The following is a 26,296-nucleotide window of genomic DNA, read 5'->3' as shown; positions in this document are numbered from 1 at the left end:
TGCGGGAGGGGCTGGGAGACCCCGGTCCTGAGCTCCGAGTTCTCCATCCGGAGCCTGAGGCCTGTCCTGCTGCCGTTTGTGTGGCCTTGGGCAAGTCGCTTAAACACTCTTCTCAATTTACTCTTCTCGATTCCAAGAAGAGAATTCAAACTATTTTGAATATTTCGACAACTCCAAAGAAAGTGTTCACTTTGATAAATTGATGTTCCCCTCAACCACACGTTGCTAGACTTGATTCTCGGACAGCTTTATTAATTTCCTGGGCTTCCGTTTCCTACCTTTTCAGGAAACTGGGTGGGTTAAATTAGTACTTTTTCCACCTGTGTTCCAGGGTGCCAGGGTGTTCTCGTCTCGACAGCTCCCTGACTCTCTCATCCTCACGGTCCTTCCTCTTCTGCGATTAGAAACGAACGGGTTTGGTTCGGGATTAAGAAACTCTGGTGTTTTTGTCTGTCTCCACTCACGTGCTTGCAGCGGAAAGCTACAAGGAAACTCAGATGGTGAAGATTAAAGAGGAACCCATGGAGGTTGACATCCAGGACTCGCACGTCTCGATGTCACCCAGCCGCGGCGTTGGCTACAGCACTTTAATCGGGCGAGAGAAAACCGAACCCCTACAGAAGATGCCAGAAGGCAGAGTGCCCCCGGAGAGAAACCTCTTCAGTCAGGATATCTCTGTGAAGATGGCTTCCGAGCTTCTGTTTCAACTGTCAGGTGTGTTTTGTGCGGGGGGGAAAAAAAAGTCAATAATTGGGAGTAATTGGAAAGAAAGCCATTCTAACAAAGTAAAACACCCACATTATAGGATTTTTTAGAGAGAAATCAATTTTGTTACTTTAACGTGCATACTGCCACTCAAACTCACAGTTAATAAAATGTTGCCAAATGGAATTCCTGCCAAACTTTCTTTAATAAATAGTTAAGAATCGTTTGAAATTAGAACTCTATTCACTTCTGTGCAAATGATCCTTGTTGACTGGGTTAAACGTCTCACCTCTAATTTTGTTTAGGCAGTTGATCTGATTAACGGCCTTTTTTTTTTTTTTTTCTAATGTGCAAAAGAAAAACTTCAGTTTGCTCCAACGGTGACTGAATTGCCATGAGTTCCAAATTGGCATGGTCCGAACTAATGAGATTTTACTGTATCTTGCCAAAAAAAAAAAAAAAAAATCAAGAAAAAGGAAAGGCAAAAGATAACGTATGAGGACTCTTTTCGGCTCTAAGCTAGTAGAACATTATCTGTAAGCCAACTGTGTCTGCTTCGAATCCTTAGAATCGAAAAGTTGAGTAATTAACCAGCTCAGGGTCCTAGTACCTAAATCTGTCCCTTCGTTAACTCTTTCAAGCTGCATACTGTTTGTCCTTAACAGATTATCTGAGCACGATTGAGACCTATGATATATAAAAATATAAGATTCAGATTTCTATATAAATACCCATACCTTGTCCATAGTGAAGCATTGCTCTACATATTGAAGTTCATACATCAGTAAAGTTTGTGACTCATGTTGGATAAACTCTTTTGTTATAGATTACAAACTTAAAACACATCTTCAATGCCTCTTTATTAAAGTATTTGCCTGTTTTCACCCCTAAGAGAAATATCAGGAAAGAGAAAAGGAGCTAAAACCTGTGCGTGTGCCATCATGATAGTTCGCCTTCCCCTTGGTCCAGCGGCTCATCCCAGAGCTGTGAGACCATCAGTTGGTGCCGAAAACGGTGGCCTCTGGGCTCTCAAACAAGGGCTGCTTTTGTGCTGAGCTACGCCATCGTAGAAGTAGTTGATTTCATAAACTTAATAGGACACTTAGATCTTCGCAAGCTCCAAACCTTGCAAGATACTTTTTTTTTTTTTTGATTTTTACAGGCTGAAAACATATCTAAAAACAACATAACTTTGAAGATGATTCAGCCGTTAAATTTTTCAAAAGTGAGGCCGGTGTGGTTCTTTTCAGAGAGTCTCTGTCTCATTGCATTATCGCAGTCTACTATCAGCTGAAAACTCTGTGTCTGAAAGTTCTCACACTGGCACTGTCACAACTGCCTGGGTGACCTCAGGCAAGTCATTTAGCCCCGACTTCCTGCTTTCTGAAAGGATACTGCCTGGGAATCTAAATTCACCCTCATTGTCACTGGTGCGGGCACAGAAAGGAATTGTCCACGCAAACGGGCACGAAGCAGCCTCAGACTCGCGTTACAGAGTTTGGGACAGATGTTGTAAGTCTTTGTTGAAATTTTTCCAAAAATCCGTAAGCTTAGGAGTTTTTCACTTGCCCTGCTGTTGAAACCCGAAACCCTGATCGAGTTGGCCAGGTTTTCTCTGGATACCTAAAAGAAGCCATTGAGCTGCGGCAGGGCAGAATCCTCACATTTGAACTGCACTGGGGAGGCCAGAGTTCAACTTTTGTGTTCTTGAAAGCTAATTAAATAATTTCTGACAGCTGGTAGATACAGACCTCAAGACAGAGTAAGGGAAGGTTTACCTCTTCTTGTCTAATGATATTTTTTTGTCCCTTGTGACATTTATCAGAATGAGCGCTCGATGCCTGTGGCACCCGGAGGTCTTATGGCTGTTTTTATACCCTCCTCTCACAAAGGGGCCTGACAGCACAGAATGGTTAAAGGTTGTCATCAAAGTCAGAAGCGGAACAGTTGCAACAATTGCAGTTTTTGTGCTGAATCAGAGGAAAGCAGAGATTTTCAGCTGGGGGACGCTCCAGTAGAATGACTACCTTTGTGCACATACCTCTGTGTGTGTGTGTGTGTGTGGGTGTGCGTGCGCGCATGCGTGTGCATGCACGTGTGTGTGTGTGTGTGTGTGGGTGTGGGTGTGTACTTACTCAGGCCTGATTATACACTTGAAATTTGTTAGTAACTGTTTCCCTTTCGCCGGGAAACTGTTTCTGTGGAGGCTGCCTACATGCTTTTGATGATGGTCTGTGCCAAAGAGACAGGGAGAATTTGGATGTTTAAAAAAGAAACCAAAAGAGAAACAGAAGAGAGAAGGAGAATGTTGAGGGTGTTTGCATTAAGCTTTAAGGATACAAGTCGAGTGTGAAAGACCTAAGAGGTATGTGTTTTGTTCTTTCTCCTTACAGAAAAAGTGAGCAAAGAGCACAATCACACAAAAGAAAACACCATCCGGATGACCACCAGGTAGGCGCGTGTGCGGGGGTCCCTCAGATAACCCTTTGTCTTGTGAGGCCCACATCACATATTGAACATTGTTCCCCAAATTATTTTCTCCCACTGGGTCCGAAGGAGTCACGCCGTTTCGTATGCGAGCTTTGGTTGCTGGTAACAATACAGAGTGTGAGGACAGCGAGAGGAAGGGCCATTAATTAATATTTATTAAACATCTGAGAGGTGTCACTTGGCCGGGGAGTTGTCTATATGTTCTCGTTTTTTATGCCTTACGATGATTTTCCTGGAGTAGATAGGGTCGTCTTTGCAGAAGTTTCTGGACTTGAGAGCTTAAGTGGGTGCCACAGCCGTGGCCGGGAGCTGGGTCTGTGTCTCCGGGTGGCCTCACGCAGTTGGGAGACCAGGGTGCCTGTCGCAGCTGTGCTTCTGAGTAGCTTCACAGCTGTGGGCTGTGGGCCGATCATTCATCGCCAAGGATATCCCAGCTTTTTATCTCACAGAGTTGTTAGGAGGGCAAAATATAAAAACCAAAAGAAATATAATGCCTTTTAAAAATTGCAGGAAAGCCAACATCACTAACAACTGTGGGTAAAGAAGCTTTCTATGGGCCAGAGGCAGTCCGAGGTCAGCCAGGGCGCCCATGAGTCCTCCAGGTGAAAGCTGGGGGACCAGCCAGTGCTGCCGGTCATCCCGAAGCCATGCTGCAGGAGGCGGGCGCCCCGGAGCGCAGACCCCACCCCCGCGGGTGACGGAGCTCGGAGCTGGGGAGGTGCGGCCGCCCCCTTCGAAGTTTTTGGTTGGTCGGAGGACTTTCTTTGCCGAGCAAACTCCCTGATGGGAGCATCGATCTGTTTTGTGCTTTTAATTCTTGCGACAAAGGATAAATGACGTTTTTCCCTTGGATGTGGTGTGAATTGACCTCAGAGCATCATCATCAGGCACGTGGACAGCACTCAGTCTGACCTTAACCAGAGTTGCGTTTTCTTTTTTAATGCCGTGACTTGGAATCGAAGACTATCGCATATCAAACAGCAATTAAAACAGGGCCAGCTTGCCTCACACCGTGTTTCTATAGCGTTAGGGAAAGGAACCCCCTCTAATAGAACAGGAGCGTGGTCGTAGCCTTGTCTCCATGGATAAGTACACAGATGGAAAACGACTCTCACGATCTGGTCTGTGCGTCGTATTGGGAAACGGGCCTGGCAGGTGGAAAGGCTATTTTCTCTCCTAAGTGGGATGGCCAAGTAGGAGACGTCGGCTACTGTAGTCTCCAGCTCCCTCGTACATGTAATCTTAAGGCTGCTCAATGTGTGCTCTTGGGTCTGTGAGTTAAACACGTGACGTTGGCCAGACCGGTTGACGTGGGGGAAGGCGGCAGACAGAAAATGATAAGCGTTCATTTCGGTGTGTTCGCAGTGCACAGGTCAGGTTCTCTAGGGGCAGAGCCCGAGGTGAGGGTCCTGGTGCAGGGGCCTCACTGAGGAGTGTCGTCAGGGGGACCTGTGGTGCGGGAGAGGGAAGGAGTCGTCGCTGGGCAGTGTGTGGTGCTAGCTGGGCTCTGGCTTCAGCTCTGTCCCACAGAGACGCTGCTGCGTGAACTGGCCCCCAGTGTCACTCCTGCCTCGAGGCGAGGGGGAGCATCTCCTGCAGCCCCTACTGTTCACTAACTTCAGCAGGGCCTGTGCGGCCTCCCAGGTGAGGAGGGAGCCCGCACGGCGAGGGCGGCTTTCACTAGCGTAGTAAGGGGATCCGGGCGGGACCCCAGGCAGCGTCTCCCCTGGCGGTTTGCTGCTGGCTCTTCACGATGACGTGATAATATTTATGTAACAGAAAGGCGTGCAGGGCGAGACCAAGCTACGTTTTGCTTTTCAGGTGTTCTCTGGGAAGAGGTAAGAGGTTTGAACTTGCTTCAAACAAGTGAAATGCTCCTCATGGCCTGAATTGCTTTGGCTGGAGCCGGAACATAATTATAGGATAGAAGAGAATTTTTTTTTTTTTTTTTTTTAGCCATTTAGCAAAAATGAAGCAATCCTTAAATTCTCCTCTTTCCAGGAGGTTATGAATAAGAAGAAATCAGGTCTTTTGCCTAAAGCAAAGGAGAGGTGCTTCTTGTAAACCCCCCACCGCCACCTCTCCTCCCGCCGTACCCCATGACACAGTGTCCAGAAATGAGAATTACAGAATTCTTGGTTTATTGTTCTCCTACGAAATCCTCGGTGTGTTTTTATTTTTCCTTTGAGTAGGCAACTTGCTCGATTAGCTTCTTCTCAAATGGATCTCTTTTTTACCTTCTCACCTCATTACTTCAGGTGTAATAGAACCAAGCTGCTTGGTGCCAAGAAATCCTCTTTAACCTAAGTTAACTGATAGCAAGGACAGGAAAAAATGCCAACTCCCTCTCTTCTCTGTGGGTCCCGGTTTGGAAGGAACTCTTAATTCGTATGTACAAGGTCAGCTCCTAGGTTATGTTTTCAGGTATGATTTGTGATGTTTTTCAAACAATTTTTCATCATCTGCAGATTTCTATATCTCCAGATTCGTGAGTACTTAGTGGGATGTTTGGTTAGCTATCAGATTTCTCACGTTTGATTTCCTAGAAGCAGCTGACTGTCCAGAACAATGACTCATGATTGGAATCTTCTATGTTTGGGAGTCGCTAGGTACATTTAAGGTAGTTTAATTGTGAAGGGCAGCCTTGAGATCCTGGCCTCGGCGAAGTATTCAGATCAAGCTCTTCCGAGTGCCGATAGGTGCGTGGGCTCCTCCGCTCAGTGACGCACCCTGCTTGTGGGGTCTGACCTCCAGGGGCACGAGGGGAGAGGAGAGACGTGCGGCACTGAAGAAAGAAGCAGATTCTCTCCCTGTCCTTTATAGACCCTCAACTTCCCCCACAGTTGTTTATCATTATTGATCTTGACTCTCATCCCAACCACAAGAACTAAGGACAAGTGTAGTAACGCAGGATGAAATACTTGGCAGCCTGGCATTTCGACATATGCTTATCAGTGGGACAAAGGGGTGCCGACTTCCCTGCCCGGGGCACCAAGAGAACGTGGAGCCTGTAGGTGGGGTGTGTGTGCGGTTAACTCTCCGTCCCACACAGGTGATGATCGTCCGCCCCGCCCTCCCCATCAAGCCCTCCCTGGTCACGGCTGTCCATTGCCCATTCTGCTGTTTGTTAATGCCTCTATCATAAAGTGGAGAGAAAATGATGTTGGACAGCATTCCTTGTTAGCAATATTTAAAAAGGTTTAGGCGAGGCTAAAGGTCGAAACTAATAACTTGCAAGTTTCCGGATCATTAGTTCTTTACCTTATTTTTTTTGACTCTTACAATGGAAAATTTCAGACGTAGATAATGTAACCATCGCCAAGTGTGAACAGTTATCAGTTCACGACTCGTACTGTTTGATCTCTCCCCTCCTTTCGTTTCCCCTCCCTCTCCCTGGATTATTTTGAAGCAAATCCCAGACATTTTAAGAACTGGCTTGAGAATGCTATTTTTTTTTTTTTTTAATCCTAAGAACTTGGACTCAGATGCTTAAATGAGGATCACCTTCCCAAAAGTAAAGGAGAAAAACAACCACCAAACGGCACCATGTAGCCGGGCAGAAAAATCAATCCACTTAGCAGCTGGAACGATTGGATCGCGTGGGCCTGCTCACCAATGCCTTGACCTCACCCCTTCCTTCCGCCCTTGTTCTGGCCCTCCTCGGACACCCCCACCGAATCAGCCCTTTAGCTGGAACTTCACTCTAAGTGCTAAAGCAGCCGCTCTTTAGCCTGTTTAACCTTAGAGTGCAGAACATTCACTCTAAGTATAAAGAAGGCTGTGCGTCTCCTTTGAGATAGTGTGTGTATCGCGTGGCTCTTACTGCCGTCCTGCCTGACAAGTGAGATGAGGAGACCCATGAGACCCAGCCAGACCCGTGAGAACAGAAGGACTGAATGTTCAAGAGATGAATAAAATCCTGATTTTTCTATTTCCTTTCCCAGCACAAGCCTAGGTTCTACAGGGAACAGATAACTAGCTGATAAGATCATATGTAGATGAAAATATATAAAGCATGATATCATAACCGGATCCCAAAGTTTAATGGAATAAAAAAAGAAGATCTCCATCTTCAGACATGGACGACCATCACCCAGCCAGATGCTGGATAAGATTGAAATAGGAAAATGGAACCCTAGAGTAAGAATCGGATAGCTCCTGGCAGGTGAATTGGACATGTTCAATGTTGTGTAACACCATGAACTTCAAACAAGAACTACCAAGAACCCTCTCTTGGTTATTTGTTCTCTTTTCCCCATTAATAATTCAGTGTCTGTGGGGATATAAGATTGCAGGCCTATAAGAAAAACTCACACTGGCTTGCTTTATTCCAAAAGCAAGGAAGTATTTACCTGAATTGTCCTTTTCTCCATTACTGGACAAAAAGCAGAGTGGGAAAATCAGAGAAAGGTAGATTCATATCATGCTGTGCCGACCGACATTTAATTTGCCCAATTTTCAGAATTTGAAATGCAAGCTATTTTTCTATGATTTAGATAATGGCACTTACAGTGTTTACTAAAAGACATATGTACTTGAAAGCGTTCAATATAGAATTTTCCTGTGTGATGGTTTGGATGTATGTCCTTAAATATTTATGACTCGGTAATGGAAATTGCACAGATTTGTAAAATTATGATGCGCTGCCTCAATTTGTGCAATTTTCCCTTTTCGCTTTTTGAAAGGCATAAGAGAACAATGCTCCATTATCTTAAAAAGTAAAAGATTACACACAAAGAACTCTGGAGTAGACAGAAGCAATTAAGAAAATAAACAGGAAACAGAGCAAATAAAATTGGTGATTTTTGAGTAGCTCTCCATATCATCTTTTTACCCTTTATATTTTATGACTTTGAGATTAAATGCACTGAGAATTCTGTTTCTAAAAAAAATGGAAATTACTACTGATTTCATGGAGTCCCTACGGTTAGGATGTTCAGTGCTTTCTTTGGTGAAGTCAAGGCTGTTGGTGGGCTGTTGCAGATTTTAAAATGCCCTTCCTTCAAGACACTGCCATCTACTGGAATACTGTCATAACAAACAAGCAAACCTTTGATCTCTCTAGTGTTAAGTACCACCCTCCGCCCCAGATGTGGTACCTTTGCTCCGTGCACAGCCTGCCCGACTGCGGGTACCCCGACACGAATATTGATTTGAGAGCCTTTTCATGGCTAATACATGCTTTACGACTCACCTTTGAGTTTTCATTTTTCAGAGAAGTTAAACCAATCTTGGAAAACAATGGATCCTGTTTTTAAGTACATATAGCTTAAAAGTACCCTATGCATTGCTGCCCTTTGAGGGTTTTTTCTTATTTCACCAAATAGGTATCACCCTCTGCCATTTTTTCTCCCATCCGTGACATCTGTATTGAGCTGTTATAGCTGAAACAATATGCTTCCAGAACTGTTTAGTACTGTGTGACTATGACGAGGCAAGTTGAAATCTCTTTTCAAGATCTGAGGGCTGTGCCTTTCTTTTCCTGACTTTTCCATGAGTTCTCCCAACTTTGTGTCTCCTGGCTTGCAAAAGTGTCCCATCTGGTTCGTATAACTCAGAACAACCAGGAACGAAGTATAAATTTGCAGATCTCTATAAGTAGACACACAAAACCTATATTCTTTCCGAGTTGGTCACCTTTGACAGGTTATGCAGTGGTGACATGACCCAAAGCTGGCTTCATTCTTGTTCTTCTTATCTGGGAATTGGTCTCCAGAGTGTCTGCATGGTTGTCACATCAGATAGTCGAGGGTCGACCTCTGCTGAGGAGTGAAAAGCTCACTTGGACGTTGCAGCAGGCCAAGGGACATCCGCATTTCACTGGCGCTACCTACAGTTTACACAGGACAAAGAGAAGACCGAGTTCATCTGCTCTCTGCTCACCTCAGCAGAGAGCCCGCTGCCCTTGTTTACGCAGAAAGTCAGATTCCTGCGGGAGATCCAGGTCCCTCCACAGGCTGACATTTCACAGATCCGGACGTGCAGGTTCACTTCCGTGGCCCGCCGTTGGCTCCGGCTCTCCGGGTCCGGCCTCCCAGCCACTGCGGCCCTCGACAAGGCCTGGCATTGTGCTCCTTGCCCTGAGACGTTCCCTGGCTCCGAATGGATGAATGCTCCAGCCGCAGCAACAGGGATTGTTCCTTGAAAACTTGGTGTTAGGTTGTACGGGTTGGCCCGCCTCTAAGACAACCCTAAATAGAAGGCATTTGTGTTTTTTCAGAGGAGAAAATAAAAAACATTACCAATAGATATTTCTTCCTCAGATGCTCTATTGTTCTTCTACGATATTTTTAACAGCCTCTCCCTTCTACAGCTCTCGGCCTTCTGCAACTGAACTTGGCCGAGAGCGATGGGATCATAATTTAGACATAGTTGCCCCCACCCGTGTCTTTTACAGCTGCTTTCTGTTATATCATCCCTCAGCTTACTCTTTAAAAGACTGAGTAACCTCAAAAATAAAGGATCCTAAACTATAAAACTTAAATCTTTTTTTAAGTTTTAAAAATAACTTTTATTTCCAGAGACTATTGGAGAACAAAAAGAAGAAAAAATAATCATCTGTAATCAGTCCAGCCATCCATAGGCAACCACTGCTAAGTCGGTGTATGGTCCTGGATCAATGTTTTTCTATTTATATATATGTGTACTTTCCTGTAAACATCAGATCCTGCTATATATATAGTTTCGTGACCTTCTGTTTTCACCTAGCAGTATATTAAGAACTTCCTTTCATGTCAGTAAACATAACTCAGTGTTTTAATTCTTTAAATCAATTCTTTAATGTTTGCATAGTACTCAGTGTTTGCATATGTCATAATATATTCATTCAGTCTCCCGTTATTGGAGATGAAGGATTTTGCTTGGTTTTATTTTCCCAAGTTGTCGCTACTATAAATGATCCTGTGATAAATTGACGCAAAAAAAAAAAAAAAAAAAAGCATTCACAGTTTTCAGGCTTTTGCTATGAATTCTCTAATTGACTTTCGAAAGGGTTGACTATACAATTCTACTGTAAGCTAATGAGAGAATATTTCAAAAATCTCTGCTTTGTCGTTAATTTTTTTTTTTTTTTTTTTTTTTTTTTTACCAACGGAGAGGTTAAAAATGATATCTTATAGTCAAAACCTGTTCATTTATTGATTCCAAACGATAGCAAGTGATATTTGTTCCTGGGGAGTGATTCGTATTTGTTCTTTTGCGTATTTTCTTTTACTATCATTTACTATTCCATTTGGTAGTTTGTCTAGGTTGAACTCTTTGATTGTTGCTGTCGATTTTTTTTTGGTGTGTAAAATTTTAAAAAGTAACAGGAATAATGTGATAAATCACCATATTCCCATCGCCCACATTGAGTAAACATTTGCCATGCTTACTTCGTCGGTCCTTTTTCTTCTTTATATTTTAAATCATACCCCAGACATCGTGACATTCACTTCCAGATTCTTTAATATATATATCTCTAAAAAATAAGGATATTTTCTATAATGCTATTGTACACCTTGCAAAATTAACAACACGTTTAATGGGTTTTTGATCGCTAGAAGATTCTATTTGATCGGCCCCAGCCAAGTTCACAAGCCATGTCAATGGGCTAGTAGGTGAAGGAAACACATCTTCGCTTTCTTGTCACCTCAAAATTAAAGAAAAAAAATCTGGTACCTATAGGGGTAGTAGGATGATGGAGTGACCTTGGTTCTCCATCTGCCACAAGCCCCATTTAGAAACCCACTGAATCTGCAGTGCCGGCCTCAATGTGTTGATAAAGGCCCGGCTACAGCTTGCCAATGCATAGCCTTTCGCTGCAATCTTTCTTTCTTTGAAAATGTGTGCACCCGACATGATCGGTAACTGGGGTTCCAGGCCTGGCCCACTGAGGTCACAGGAGGTCTTCTCTGTGTATCCCTTTTAAGCTTACCTAGGGAACTGACTGTTTCGGATGGTCAGGGTCGTCTTCAGGGCAGAGACCCCCCAAGTCATTTTTAATCCTGAGCACTCTCCTCCACCCCCATGTCTCCTGAATCTTGCTATCCAGGGTGCTTCATTAAAATAAGTAAATAAAATCATTCATGAATAGGGCTCCTCGTTTCTGTGGCATTAAAAAGAGAAAGTATTCATTAAACTTTTTTTTTTAATCATTATTATAGAATATCTTTTTCACTGACTACAAGAATGCTAATAATAAAAACGGCCGTTGACGTGTATACCTAAAATGTTCATATCTGGGCCCACTTTTAAAGAAACGCAGCTGTGCCATTTCTCATCTAAAATAAAAGTGAGGGCCCGAGGTAGAAGCTAGGCGGGCCATGCACAGTCCACGGTGACATTTAGTGATTGCTATGCCAGAGCAAAATGACCATACCAGGACTTTTTTAAGTGCTCAAAATTCTTTTACAAAAATCTGTGCAACTAAGCTTTTAACATATTTTAAATATAGTCATTTATAAATGTGTCACGGAACATACAGATATGTAAATATATCGAAAAATATGAAGCATCTATTTCTATTATAAATTATTAGCAAACAAATTAGACAAGGACAGTAATATTTCAGAAAAGAACAAACACTACCCCAAAAATAAAGAAAATTGCATTGATCGTGGAAATCAGGCTGAAAATGAAATCATGTTATTTGGTCTTTTTTAGAAAATGGAGTATATATATATAAGTGTGGTGGCGGTGTTTTCGTTGTGGAATTGTGAGCATATTTACATGCGAGCTATTCCTGCTTCTTAGGAAGTTTCTTCTGACCTTAAAGGACTTGAGGAAATGTTGAGAAGGTGGTTATAACTAAGCTACATATTCCCCCTATTCCTTATCTTCGAATAATCCTATCTTTTTTATTTGAGATGTTGGAAAGGCTTTAAAAAAAAAAAACTCTCTCTTTTGTTTTTTGGCAAGGACCGTATTCTGTTAATGTTAGCAAGGCTTAGGTTTTGTTCAAAGAAGTCATTTCCGGTTTGTGGTCATTTCCTTTAGTTTCATTATGTAGACACTGAGATTCCAAATGGAAGTTACCTGCATTCATTTTAATCCATCAGTCATTTTCCACATATTCAGAAAGTCTTCAGACTAGAGTAAGATTTATTCTTGAGATAACTCAGGGATAAATTGCCCGTCTCTTCTTGAGGCATTGGGAGGCGTGGCTTCCTGCTCACTTTAAAATGTCATGCAGTGTGTCACTCTTGGGTTTGTCTCAAGGTCTAAGTGATTCATAAGTCAGAGCTTTAAAAATATCAGTGCAGTGGTTTCAGATAAACAAATGGAATTTCGGTTCTTTAAAAATAACATGATATATCAATACGGAAAACTAGGATTTCAGTGATCTGAAGTACTAGCGTAAGGGCTTGAGGGAGGTCCCGTCAACAGGAAGGACTGACAGCCATCTGCTGAGGTGGCCAGAGCCTGGGGTCCTTTGGCAAGCAGGTCGCAGACAGAGAAAATATCAGTTCCCATAGAACTTTTCCAGCCCGGAATGGGGCTCCTGGGCCTCCTTTCGCAGTATCTAGCTTCTCACAAATACCTAAGTCAGATAACTTATTCTTCAAATTTCCTTAAAAGAAAACAAGACAAAATTAAAACTAATTCAAACTCTTTTGGACATATTTTACCCAGTTCTTGGGAAAAATCCAGAAGCCCTGTTATGTTGTGTGATACATTGCCGACTGGATACTCAAGTACTTTTTTTTTTTTTAAATACCCCATCTTTTTTCGATTCATTAAAGAAAAGTTTGTCTATGTTTGAACTGAAGTCAGAAAATCACTTTAGGATGATTTGCCAAAACTTAACATTTAGTAGAATTTCATTCCATCCTAAAATACGTGGATCCTTACGTGTTCTGAGTTAAAAACTCATCAGAGAGCACAATCTTTTTTGTTGTCGTTGCTTTAATCTTTCTTTTATATTTGCCATCCCCACGTTCAGTCCTAGGAATTACTATTATGGTCTTTTAGAAGGAAAAGGAAAAAAAAAAAGATCTCTGTCGTCCCTTGAAAATTACACCGTTGCTAACGAAGTTTTCTTTTTCTTAACTTTCTCTCGCATGCTGTAACCACCTTCTTTTCCGTTTTGTTTTGTTCTCGCCACGGAGCCGGGACTTCTCCTGACGTGTTGGCATCAGGGGTGGCACGTGGAGAGTGTGAGTTTTCAGTAGATGGGCCTTCTGTTCTGCACGCGGCAGAGCTTCCCCGTTGGCACTCAGATGCTGACGGTGCCACCGTCGGCACTCAGCAGAACGCGTCAGCATGTAGAGCCATCATCTTTTATGGACTGTTTTATTATTTACTGTAAATCCTCTCTTGTCATGGCTTTGTGCCGTCCACCCTGCGGGCCGTCTCGTGCCTTGGAATGGTCCAGTCACGGGGACGGCAGTGCCTCATCACATTTTAACCCTTAGATGTTCTACAAGAGAAAAATAAAAACATACATTCAATATCCGTTTTTATCCAGAAAAGAAACTCAGATAGAAAAAATGTTGTCTTTTCTACATAACGAAAAGCATGAAAAGTAACGGGGTGTTGGGCCGGCCTAAGTCTTCACCAGCAGCTTCCAGATGCGACTTCTGAATATTTATTGAATATTTATACAAATCAGCTAAGTCTTCCAGGCAGCCAAAGGGAATATGTTATGGTAGATGGAGATTTTGTTCATAAAGTAACAAGCCCCTCCCGTATTAGCTGTCAGCCTCAACCTGTTCCTCTGCCAACTTCTTAACCAAAAATATTAGTCAGAAATAATTTTTTAAACATTTTTGCCTCGTTGTACTTCCTTGCCTCACTTTCAATAGAGAGGCTTTGTCGCCGTAAAATGACTGAAGTTCAGGTAGCTGGAGAGTTAGGAAGTTAGAGTCTTGCGACAGTCACAACCTGGCTCCTTTCCCGGAAGAGTTGGTAACTAAGTTACCAGCTGAAGGATGGTACAGATGCCTCGGATTTGATGTGTTGCATGTATTGTCTTCCTCCCCAGGAAGATGCAGGCCCGGTTCATCCCGTGTCGGGCACCTCCCAGATCATCCCTCTCCCCCGCCCTCTCCCACTCTTGCAGTCACTGCCACCCCAACAAGGGTCCGGCTTTGTCCACCACAAAGCTGGACATCCACCAAAAGCCAGCCGGTGCCCTCCTGCAGTCTACAGACACTGCGAGGCCCGGCAGAAGAAAAGGAGCTTGAGGAGTAGCATCTCAACAGTAAAAATTACATTGCTCGCGGGCGCAGAGTTGCAAGCGTGGGGTTTTCCGTCCTCAGAACCTGGGCAGAGAGTTAGATGACCAGTGTCACTGGAGACCTGATCCTGTGAAGGAAACGCCTGCCGGAGGGGGCAAGTCTGCTTGCCTCTCCTCCTCCTCTTCCTGAAACACGGATGTTACTCTAGGCAGCCTCAATTATTATACAGGCAGCAGTGCAGCCATAGTGCCGTGAGCTTCGTGTCTGTGCTGAGATGGAGGTGTACCCCCACCTGATGCCCTCGTCACCCTTCCCTCTTCATTTGGGCTCGCCCTCAGAAGCGGCAGACACAGACCGCGGAGAATGGTTAGGACTGCAAATGGCCCTGTCCCCTGTGTTGGAGAAGTATTAAAAAAGTGGGGCCTATCTTAAATTCTAGAGAAGAGTAAAGATTCGAATCATTTTCACTTGCTCTATTTCTCAGTTGAAAAAGTCTTCCCTCAGCGACGTAGGATCCTGCACACTGGCATGGCCGCTTCCATCCTCCTACATCCCTCCTGCCTCCTTCCTCCATCTCCTTTGTTCTGTCCGTTCCAAGAAGGGTTTGTGATTCTGCGTTGTCCATGAGTTGCCTGGACGTTAAGCGACCACGCAAAGGCAACACAGCTTAGCACGTAAGCTAGCCAGCCTGGATTCGGATCCTGGCTCAGCTCACGAGCATGGGAAACTACTGGGCCTGAGTCTCTCCATCTGCAAAATACGAATAATAATAACGGTAGCTACACCGTGGGGTCCTTGAAAGGATTAAGTGAAGTTAATACGCACAAACCACCTTAAAACAGTGTCAGGTACTTGGTAAGCAATATATGTGTTAGATACTATTTTCTGCTGAACACGTACTGTGCACTAAAAACTTGAACGTGAAATATTTAACCCTTACGACACCCCTGTGAAGGTGATATCTTTAAACCTCTCTTCTAGGCCAGATAGTTTGTGGGTTCGACAAAGGTCACTTACCTCTTACGTGGCCGATGTGGAATTCAGAGTCAGAGCTGTCTACTTCCAAACTCCGCGTGACCCTCTGCATCACCCTACCTCCCGGTTGGGACAGATGCGCGTTTGGAGCATCACGTTCGAGACCGGGGCTCTGCTAACCTAATACCTTCTCCTCATAGATAAGACTTTCTGCCAGGCTCGTGCTGCCCTGACTTGTCACCATTTCTCCATTGATTCTTTGCCCTGTAATATCACTGCCCTTTAGTATTCAGTGTGACTCCCTTCGAATTCTCTGCTCCCTTGGAAGAAATCTTTTTTTTCTTTTCTTTCTTTTTTTCTGTACAGGATAAAGCTGGCATCCAGGGTAGAAAATTATTTGTAATGTCGTCCCCCTCAGCGATTGTCTCCCTTTTGACTCAGTTCCTTCCGAGAGGCTGGGGGATAATAGGGCTTCCCTCCTCGCATCGGCGGGACTGCTTGCTGGCGAAGGGTCCTCGTGGAGATGCAGAGCTGGCTCATTCCTGTTACTTAGCAAAACCAGGGAGGCTATTGCCGGCATGTAGCAGAGAGGCCTGGGCCTGGTTCCCCTGGAAACCGTGGGGTTCGTTTTAAATGTACCTGTGATCTTCACCTGCCTGACCTTTCCGGCTAGTTTTCAGTCTGCGTATGTCACTGCTGGTTTGCATTGTTGGCCACCAGCATCACCACATCCACTATGGACTGCTGCTCTGGCCACCTGCCTTGTCTTCTGCAAGCCGCCACCTCACCCCCTGGCCTAGCTTCCTAGAACCGAAATCCTGTTCCACCTTCCCCTTACTTAAGACGCGGCAGAGCGTCTCACTCCTGCTAGGGCAACGCCACGACCCCTGCACTCAGCGTGCCCACCTGCCACGCCAGCTTCACCTCCCTTACGTTGGGCCTTCTTCCAGCTCCACGGACTGGCTGCGTCCTCTCCCTGGGCAGGGGACACTCTCCCCGACGCCCTGGAACCTCACAGCCCTGCTCCTTCTGGTCTCAGCTGGGGCTGCTGCAGGAAAGCCCTTCCAGGCCAGACCAGGCCAGACCCCACGGTAACACGGCACTGGCCACCATGGCAGCTCCCTTTCACTCACTCACATGGTCTCCGTGCTCCCAACATTCACGACCATAGACAGTTTTGCTGACCATGATGTTCCCTGGCCTGGCACATCGTAGGCACTCAATAAGTAGTTACTACAAAACGGAAGGAAGGAGAGCAGTACACGCTTTTCTCTGTGGCGGGAAGAGTGATTTTTCTGGAGGGCCTTTACGGGGCTCCTCTTCAGACTCTTGGTGTCCCCAAAGGGAAGTGTCCACGTTTCAGACCAAATAGTTCCATGGGCTCCACTGACCTCTCAGAGTTCAAGGTGATTGGTATAACCAGTCACAGTGACACACAGGCCCATTGCCTGCCCTTTGCCCTGTGCCGGGGGGCCGGTCTGTGGTGTTTCCGGTGTGATGTCCACTTGGACAAGAGGACATCACTGTCACCTTGTATAGAAGCTTCAGAGTGAAGGAGGTGAGAATTGAGAAATCTTACACTCTGGGTTTGACCAAAAATCCTCCAAGGTCTCTACTTCCTTAAAAGTTCTTTGGTTCTGAAATTAACTTAATCACCCCAGTAGTCAACTAACCCTTCAGAATCAGAGCAGCCTTTTCTTCATCTTCTACAAGGAAACTACACTTGTGAGGAAGATTTGACTGATTCATGCTCTCTCTTGGTCTAGACAGAGATATAATTAAAAAAATAGCTCACGTTTATTGAGCACTTACTATTTGCCAGGCACTATGAAAACCACGTTCCATGGTCTGGCTTATTCAGTCCTCAGAGTTCTTCAGGGAGGTTTGGGTACTGTTCTATTGCTTTATAGACAAGAAGTGAGGGTTCGGAGAAGTTAAATGACTTGTGCAAGGTCACACAGCCATACATGGAGCTGGAATTTGAACCTAGAGCTGCCTCTCTCCAGCCCAGGCTCCTGGACACTGTGCTTCGCTACCTTATGCGTTCGAGCATTTTGTTATCACTTGCAGGTATGATGAGGTGTTTAGAATACAATGACATGTCTCCCCACTCCTCATCACCTACTCACCTACACAGAGCCAGTTCATTTTTTTAAGCCTATTTAAATCATTTTATGTTTAAGATATAGCTAAAAAGCATGCCACACCAAGTTGCATTAAATAAGTCTAATGGTCATGTAAAACTATCTTGTTCATTAATGTATGTTTTGCTTCTTAAAAGAATTTATATGCCTTCAATTTTATCTGAATATTTCCTCTGTAATATTGACTGGTAGTAAGCATAGGCTCGTGGGTGTGTTTGGAAAAAGAAACCCGAGTCCCAGGAGTCCCAGGTTTGCATGCCCTCAGGTCTTTTCCTTCCCCTGATCTGCGTTTTTTTCTTTTTTTCTCTAAGTTTATTAGGGTAATAGTGGTTAATACAATTATATAGGTTTCAAGTGTATTTTTCTATAATGTGCCATCTGTGTATTGCATTGTGCGTTCACCACCCGAAGTCAGTCTCCTTCGTCACCATAAATTTGCCCCCTTCCCCTTCTCTACTTACCCCCCCCCCACCGCCTTTTCCCCTCTGGTAACCATTAAACTCTTGTCTGTGTCTATGAGTTTTTGTTTGTTTGTCTGTCTTGTTCGCTTGTTGCTTTCAATTGTATATCCCACACGTGCGTGTCGTTATATGATCTGCAGGTTTACAGGGGGCCTGATGCCCGCAGGTTCTGTTTCTCTGGCTTCTGAGAAGGTTCGGCCAATCAGAGGCCCCGATGAGAGATGGGGGCGGGGCTTAAGAGCTATGGACTTTCTTCTTCTCCCTCCTGCTCCCTGTGGCTGAACTCCATTGACCTCCTGCCGTCCCTCCGGCCTCAGGGTGGGGGCGGCCTCCTGCTTTTCCTATCACTGGGCTTCCGTACTGCCCCCTAGGAACCATCTACCACCGCGATGACGTTTTCCCTGTTGTACTAGGGCTGCTGGATACCTCACTGTTCTCACGTGTGATCACAACACTTGTTTATCGTTTACTGTAAGGCATGGCAGATGGATGCTGTGATTGGGTTAAAACCTTCGGACTGATTAAAGGCATCCAAAGCCTTTGTGTTTACTGAGGCTGTGGTCCGGATGTTCCGTATTCCAGTTTTGGCTAAGTTACTAGGGGAGCTTAGAATCACTCAAGTCAGAGCCGCAGTCTCATAGAAAATGAAGGTCCCCACCCCCACCCCAACCACAGTGTCCTCTCTGGCGGTCCCATTAGCTGCCTTTCGCTCCTTCCAAACCAAGACAATTCTAGGAGGAAGTCTCGGTTCCTGTGGGGACTGGCGAGGTGTCTCTTTCAGTGCAGAGGCCCCTGACTGCAGCCGTCTGCCCCTCCGAGGTGTACCACATTGGTCCCCCAGGGATCAGGTGACAGAAAGTGGGTGAGTGAGCAAGGGCAAATCTATCGCCACTCAGGGAAGAACCTTGAACCAGGCCTTTCTGATTCTGACCCAGATGGTTGGTCTTCATTTGAGCTCAACATACTCACAGAACATAAGTGTAGGAGTAAAATTTACTGCTCAGCTGTCCTGACTCTGGGTTTAACCGCCTTTCAAAGATGGTATTTCGTATATTCACCTTAAGTATAACACCAATAGGCAGAATGTGCAGATGGCACTTGTCTGATGTAATATATTTTCTTTTCCTCCATTTTAAGCACAATCTTCTTCTACTCTCTAAACATTTTAAAAAATTACCTTATCTAGCATTTTGTGGTTTTTGTGTATGTATGGCCAGATGCTCTGGGTATCTTAAATAACTTTAATTTACTAAACTTCACTCCTCCTTCCCTACCCCCAGCCCTTTCTTTTCAGAAGATACATTTAGACAATCACCATTCACCTCCAATTCAAAAGACCTGCTGCCCAGTGAATCTGTGCTTCACGGAAGAATATCAGCTCCAGGTACGGAATCATTGTTGGCTTTGCTTCTACTATTGATCGCTAAAATTACTTTTCTGAAATGTGTGAATTTCAGATACTTTCAGCGTATGTGTTGATGTTATTCATGTGAAGCTAGGTTTTTTAAAGAGAGGGAGAAACTCAATTTAAACGGCCACGAAAGTTTATTAAAAGAAAATGCAGACAGTAAGAAAATTCATCTTTGCTTTAGGAGTTTATCGTTGTTTACCTACTGATATTTCGTTCGCGTAGTGAATTTCTCTTTCTTTGAAATAGCAAAGTATAACCTGAAAATAATTTGCTTTTCGCGTTTTCAGTATTTCAGGCACACAGCCAGGAAGATAGTGGGGAGAGCAGTGGCCAGAACACTAATCATCACTGGGGCAGGTCAGGACCCCGGTGGGGTGTGGGCTGCCACAAAACCACTTAGGTTTCCATGGAAGCGATACAGCTCCTTAAGACAATCTTGTCATCCATATTTTACTCTCTTCTTAGAATATCTGCGTATATATTTATCTAATGCTCCTTTTTGCCATCTCAGCATCAGTGCATAATTTCTTATCCATTCTTCCTTTTTCATTTCTCCTGTTCAGAGTCAAAAGGAAGATGTGCTTGCTGTTTTGTTTTGTTTTGTTTTGTTTTGTTTTTTTTAATCGACAGCCTGGCCATCCCTCAGGGCTCGAGTGTGTGTCTCAGAGTTGTTATGAAATGAGGACATTTGAGAACCATTGAACTGTAGCCCATACTCCCAGATCACCCCTCACTTCCCGGACCCCCAAGCCTGATCCAGCAGCTAGAAAATGTCTTGCTGTGGTTACCTTCGTTCCCAGCTGCTGAGATCATTTCAGAAGCGCTCGGCGGCCTCCATATCCATTCATTTGTCCCTTCTTCGTGTGCAGGAGGGGCTTACTGCAGGGTTGTTGTCTGGGAACTCCTGCAAGAATAAAGTCCCAAGTATCCTCCACACTCCCGAGGAGCCTGGTGTCACAGCCTGCTGGAGATGAGTATTGTGCAATTCAGAAGGAGCCAAATAGCATCTTCCGAAATGTTGGCTTGGGTATCGCGAGTCAGTGGAGGGGATTTGTACCAAACGGTTGGGAAGAGGCAACTCTGTCATCCTTCAGTTTTGTGATGGCAGATCCATTTCTTCTCATGTCCAAAGAGCCCAGGTACCTGTGTGCTTTTTGGCTCTGCACCTCACGTAATAGCTGGTTCCAGAGGTGGAAAGAAATTCTGCTCAGTTGATGTCTTCGTTCTTAAACAGGGGCTGTTTGAACTACTGTTTACTTCCCACAGTGTCATTTTGAATAGCCATCTCCCTGGTCCCCAAATTATCACCCTGCTGTTAAGTTGATGGATTGTGACTTTCTAATGTCAAAATAACTGCTTAGGAATTGCAAGTCTGAGTGCCGTGACCCATACAGCCAGCATCCCATGATGTATATATACAAACCCTGCATTGCTGGCTTAATGTTTGGCTTGGCTATATTTTAAGACGGGTTTATTGGTCAAGCTACACTCGACCTCCAAGAGTGTTATCAGTCTGTTTAACTGAGTGTGGGGAGGGTTTCTGTGATTTGCTGGGTAGACATACTACAAATCAGATAAACTCACAGTTTAAAAAGTTAACTCTGATTTTGGGGGCAAGTCAGCATAACTGAGATTTTTAAAATGTAAATCCACTCTTCTGAGGGAGAACCAATCTCTGTACTTCTGCCTTTCTTTAGACAGAGGATGCGCAAAATGACCGACTTTACCTTTTGCTAAAACAGATCATGAAAAAGGAACTTTTTACAAATAAGCAAGGTGAAAATACTTTAGAGCTAGAGTTAAAATTAGAACATTAAAAATGAGGACGGCCCGCGATCGCAAATTTCTCATAACCTGAAGGCATATTTTGTAAAGAAAGCCTCAATGATTTGGACTAATTGTGGAGAAGACCACTCTGAATTAACAGAGGATTGAAGTTTGGAGACTTGACAAGTGAATATTTCTTTCAAGTGTGGACAGCGACGAATGGCCGTTACACCCCAGCCACAGCTCCCCAGTCCCTTACCCACAATTCTGAAATCCAGAAAGCTCTGCTAACTGCAGTATTTTGAATAAGTTACTAGGTGGCACGAGCCAGTAGGAGGCTATTTACATTTTGTTGCAGAAATACCAGCGTCCTTAATGACGAAGGCCCAGTAGACTGTTGCACGACATATGTGTTATGTACTGCGTCATCATTTCAAAATCAGAAAAAGTACAAAGCGTAGACTACATCAGGCCCACGTCGACTCGAGTGCTTCGCTTAAATGCCGCGCTGGGAGAAGGGGAGTTAAGGCTGTCGTTGAGGATCCGGAGGCTCTGTGGTGTAAGAGTCATGGACTCACGGGGGAGATTTTGGAGGGCCGAGCGGGCAGCAGATGGTGGAATCATTGGAGAAGGTGGGACGAGGGCGAGCACGGTGGGCCGCTCGGGTCCTGCGGCGGCATTGGTGACGCGGCCCGGGTTAGGGAGGACGGGAGCAGGGCATGGGAGAGGCAGACAGAGGCCGAGTCGACTGGTCTGGGAGGCTGGTTAGCTTCGCCATAAGCAGTTTGAATTAGGGAATGATAGTGGCTTTGCAGAAATGGGGAAAGCGGGAAGGAGAGGCTGGCTTAGTGACCAGGCAGAGATGAATTTGTGATTAGCGTATAAGGAAAAGCCTCAGAGTCCTTAGAAATCTCCTCTCGGGTCATTCAAACGTTACCATTAAAATATTATTTCTAATCTTTATTTATTTCACAAACTTCTTTCCACAGATAATGCAAAGATAAATGTCATGCCCGAGAATTATCTCAGATTCCCAGTTGGTAGAGACCATAACTGATGAGGTTTCCCTGTGCCTAGTTCCAATCTAAGAAATCCCTTGCATGTGCTGAAAACTCGTAGCATTAATTCAAAAGTCTATATTGGTATATATTTACCTCCCTTCTATCAATGGGCTGGAATTCTCTTCCAAACACCTTTGGAGCAAGGCAGTGGGGCAGGGAGGCACATCTCACGAGAGTCTCATCTAAGGACAGTGTGCTGTGAGCGCGTTTCGGGCCCGTGGACGATGAAGCAGTGTGGGGCTCGCTAAGCTGGGAGGCGTGGGCAGGACCATGGGCTGTGAAGAAATCGAGAATAGCACCGTTAACTGGGCATTTGCCTTTGGCAGATGGCATCTGAGACACACAGCTGCCACCATCCCAGAGAAGCAGAATCAACACAGAGCTTCGCGGTACCCCGGCCTCTGTCGTGGCCACTGTTTCTAGACTGACTTTCCTGACAAACCAAAGAATACGCAGGAACCGAGACCTAACCGTTTCACTTTTGCCGTGAATGTCTAAGACAGAGGTAAAGCCAGGCGTCCGTAATAAGATGAGTTAAAAGCTGCTTCCACCTTCTGCTGGGGGGACGTGGGGACGAAATCCCCTTCGAGCTGTGAATAGATAGATGGGTGAACACACCCTGGGCAATGCTGGTCCCGGCGGTGATTTTACAGGAGAGAGAAAAGAACTCTCCCGTCATGGGGGCAGTCGAGTGACAGACCCCGTGCGATGTCGCCTACTTCGTCTAATTTACAGTTGTCTCCCTTCGTACAAGACTTATATTCAAAGGGGAAAGTCGCAAAGGCAGGCGCCGCGCAGGGCGCGAAGGGCACTTTCGTGTGGGGACCGGGCCGGCGACCGCGGTCCCTGCTGCCCCTCGCCTTCCCCGTCGTCTCTCGCAGCGAAGGCTGTGAGGAGAGGAGCACATACCCCGGCACTGCTCTTAAACAATGCGGAGCTTCAGTTCCGTCTTAGGATTTCCGAAGTCACAGTCTGTTTGGTCTGTATTAAGCCAAAAAAACAAAAACACAACCAGAGCGGGTGTGAAGAGAAATGTGGGTCTCGGCGCGATTCTTTCCGAGTGTTCGGAGTCACAGACGCGTCTGTGTGGTTTCAGATGGAGCCTCGAGTCAGATGATGGAAACAAACCAGCAGTTATCGTCGTAGATCCTTATCCCCGTTATTTGCTAACTTCTTCTTCTTCTTCAAAAGAAAAACAACTCTTTTCATTGTTGTTTATAATGTGCAAATGAGAAGCAAAGAACGTGGGGAAAATTTCGTTCCTTTCTGGACCCGATGCGCCAATCAGGATCTGATGTTAAATGAAAAAGCTGGTCCGGAATGGTCTTCCTTGTCCCCAGGCCAATTCTTGATCCATTATGCTCTCTCTGTGTTGCCCATTAATCTAATAAAAGTAGTAGCATGTCATATACTTTTCTGAAATCTAAATAAATGATGCCTGGTGTTAGAGTGCCACCCACGGCTAACCCCGCCTGCTGTGCTACCGGCCAAATAGGAATGGCCTCGTTCAGACAGTTGGCTTAGAAGGTGTGCATGTCACATTTTGATGTTAAGATTCCCCAACTCATACCCCAAAGGAGACATACAAGGCTGGATTACAGCAAAATGTGTTCTTCAATCCTTTTTCAAACAGAGCATTTTCTTTCACAATTCAGACTAAGTCGCAGATAAACAGTAGAACATTGGGCGTTGTTGGTGTGTATCATTTTGTAACTTAAGCTCCTTTTTGATTAAACAGATTCATTCTATACAGAGAAGGAGGACCTTCTAAATTTTTAGGCACGGGACCTCTGCCATCTCATTTAATTCCGAAAGCAACTCATTGAGACATAGGAATTAATAGCTTATCGGCCTTTGGGCAAATACCACGTGTGGAAACATAGGAATTATGCTCAATTTACAGATGACTAAAGAGGTTCAGAGAGATTTAATAACTTTTTTCCTAGTTTTATTGAGATGTAATTGATGGATAATATCGTATTAGTTTAAGGTATGTAATATAAAGCCTTGATACATGTGTGGCAAAAAGATTACCACGGTAAATTTAGTTAACATTCACTACTCAATATAGTTAAAAATTTTTTTCTTGTGATGAGAACTTTTAAGGTCTACTCTCTTAGCAACTTTCAAATATAAAATACAGTATTGTCAGCTCTAGTCACCATGCTGTACATTGCACCCCCAGGACTTTTAACCAGAAGTTTGCACCTTTTGCAGAAAGATTTAATGACTTGCTCAACGTCATGCAGCTGGTGAGTGGCAGCGTGGGAATTCAAACCCAGAACTGCACAGTACCGTGTCTCTCTTTTCCCTGTCATGCTGCCCACTAAGTCAGATGACGTGCCACCCGCAGTGAGCCAAAGCAGCACATCTCCCCAGCGTCTGCCCACACATACCCACCACTGGCGTTTGAGGTATTACTGATGGGGTTGCCTGCCTTTGCGTGTGTGCTGCACGCCGTCGAGTCCGCTCCAACTCCTGGTGACCCTGTGAATGAGTGCTGTCCACCGTACCGTGTCCCCACGTCCTTGCTCAGCTCCTGCAGACTCAAGCCTTAGGCTTCTCTGATGAGGCAGTCCGCCTCACGTTTGGTCTCCCTCTTCTCCTGAGGCCTTCTGGTTTCCCCAGCATTATTGTCTTTCCCGAAGAACCCTGCCTTCTCGTGATGTGCCGGAAATAAGACACATTCGATTTTGTCACTTTTGCCTCTAGGGATGTTTCAGGCTTAATTTGCCCTGGACCCTTTTGTCTGTCTTTCTGGCAGTTCGAGGTAGCCATAGAGTTCTCCTCCAACACCATATTTCCAAATGATTTCATTTTTTCCTCTCAGTCTTCTTCACCGTCTAACTTTCTCATCCATACGTAGTAACTGGTAACACGAGGGGGTACCTTCTTTTAGTTAGAAATAAAAAGGGGTCCTTTAAATAAGAGATCTCAAAGAATTTACAAGATAAGAAAGTACCGTTTATTATTATTATTATTCTAATTTTGTCCTCTTCTTTATCATCTGTTTTTTTTTCTTTCTTTCTTCCTTTAAGACTTTGATATCTGGTAATCATAGTCACTTGGAATGTTTCTTTCAGTTAAGAAAGTTAAACAGTTAATGTTCCTTTTTAAGTGATCTTTAATGGATCATTTGGGCCGGAGAAATAGTTTTGTGAAACTGTAAAAAATCTCCTGGTTAAATAAAGCATGTAAGGCTAAAGTTGCTGTTGATCTGCTCAGCAGTGTAGAAGAAAAAGCTCTTGACTGGGAAGCAGGAGAACCACGGTTTGGTCCTACCCTGGTTTCTGGTAGACAGAGAATAAAAGATCACCACGCTTTCCCCAAATCCCCTCTTTTTCAGAAACTTGGCCTTCTGGAACGCTGCTGTAACCTCAGCCCAGGCTCTTCCCCCCCCCTACCCCCCCTACCCCCCCCCCCCCCGGGTAAAGCCAAAACCATATGCTGGCACAGGGAGAAATTGAAGTCTGGTCTAGGGGCACCACTAAGACATGGGGAAGGGACAAGCCAATATAAGTACTTCTTGAAAGACACAGTACTGGGGATCGTAGTGACCAGGAGGGGGCCACAAGAAAGGCTTCTAGCAAGCTGGGATTCCCATTTCTTTATCTGGCTTTTGATTATATATGCCTGTGTCATTTTGCCAGAATTCATCAAGCTGTGTACTTATGACAGTATTTCCGCATTTGTTAGGGCTAATCGGCTTATTCACAAATAGGTGGGTCTAGATGCCAAACGGTCACCTCCAGGCCATCAATACCAGGGCACATTCATTTCAGAAACCATGACAATGACGATGACGATGACAGCGGTCTTTCAATTATGCAGCTTTCTGTCAGCGAAGGCATTTCTATTGGTAGCGTGAACTTACTGCTCTGAACTGAATGACATGTAGGTCGATGGATCTGATTCCTGTTCCGTTTCAAACTGAGGAACGATGCTGCGCTGCCTATAGCATTTCTGGGAGGGAGACGTTTTCGTCGTTATGGGTTTTCCTGATCTGCATGGTCTCGCGGCTAAAAATGACGTGCTCGCCGCTCATCCCCCCCGTCCCCCGTGAGCCTTCTTCGGTCTTAGTTGGTGTAGGTGAATCCTGAAGGGGAGCGAGTGACACCAGGAA

The 26,296-nt window shown here is 44.8% G+C and overlaps 1 protein-coding gene across 5 annotated transcripts in view; it reads left to right on the top strand.

The window, feature by feature from the left end:
- Window positions 1–26,296, top strand: part of ZNF827 (zinc finger protein 827) — a 147,428-nt gene that overhangs the window by 78,744 nt on the left and 42,388 nt on the right. For all 5 annotated transcript variants that reach the window (XM_016164055.2, XM_016164054.2, XM_016164057.2 and 2 more), the window contains 3 exons: window positions 475–714; window positions 3,099–3,156; window positions 19,215–19,318. In XM_016164055.2, the coding sequence (XP_016019541.2) occupies window positions 475–714; window positions 3,099–3,156; window positions 19,215–19,318 (402 nt within the window). The remainder of the gene's footprint in view (window positions 1–474; window positions 715–3,098; window positions 3,157–19,214; window positions 19,319–26,296) is intronic.

This window comes from Rousettus aegyptiacus, unplaced genomic scaffold, assembly GCF_014176215.1.
Source record: "Rousettus aegyptiacus isolate mRouAeg1 unplaced genomic scaffold, mRouAeg1.p scaffold_m13_p_16, whole genome shotgun sequence".
NCBI classification, from domain to species: domain Eukaryota; kingdom Metazoa; phylum Chordata; class Mammalia; order Chiroptera; family Pteropodidae; genus Rousettus; species Rousettus aegyptiacus.
This window is presented reverse-complemented; position numbering and strand designations above follow the sequence as displayed.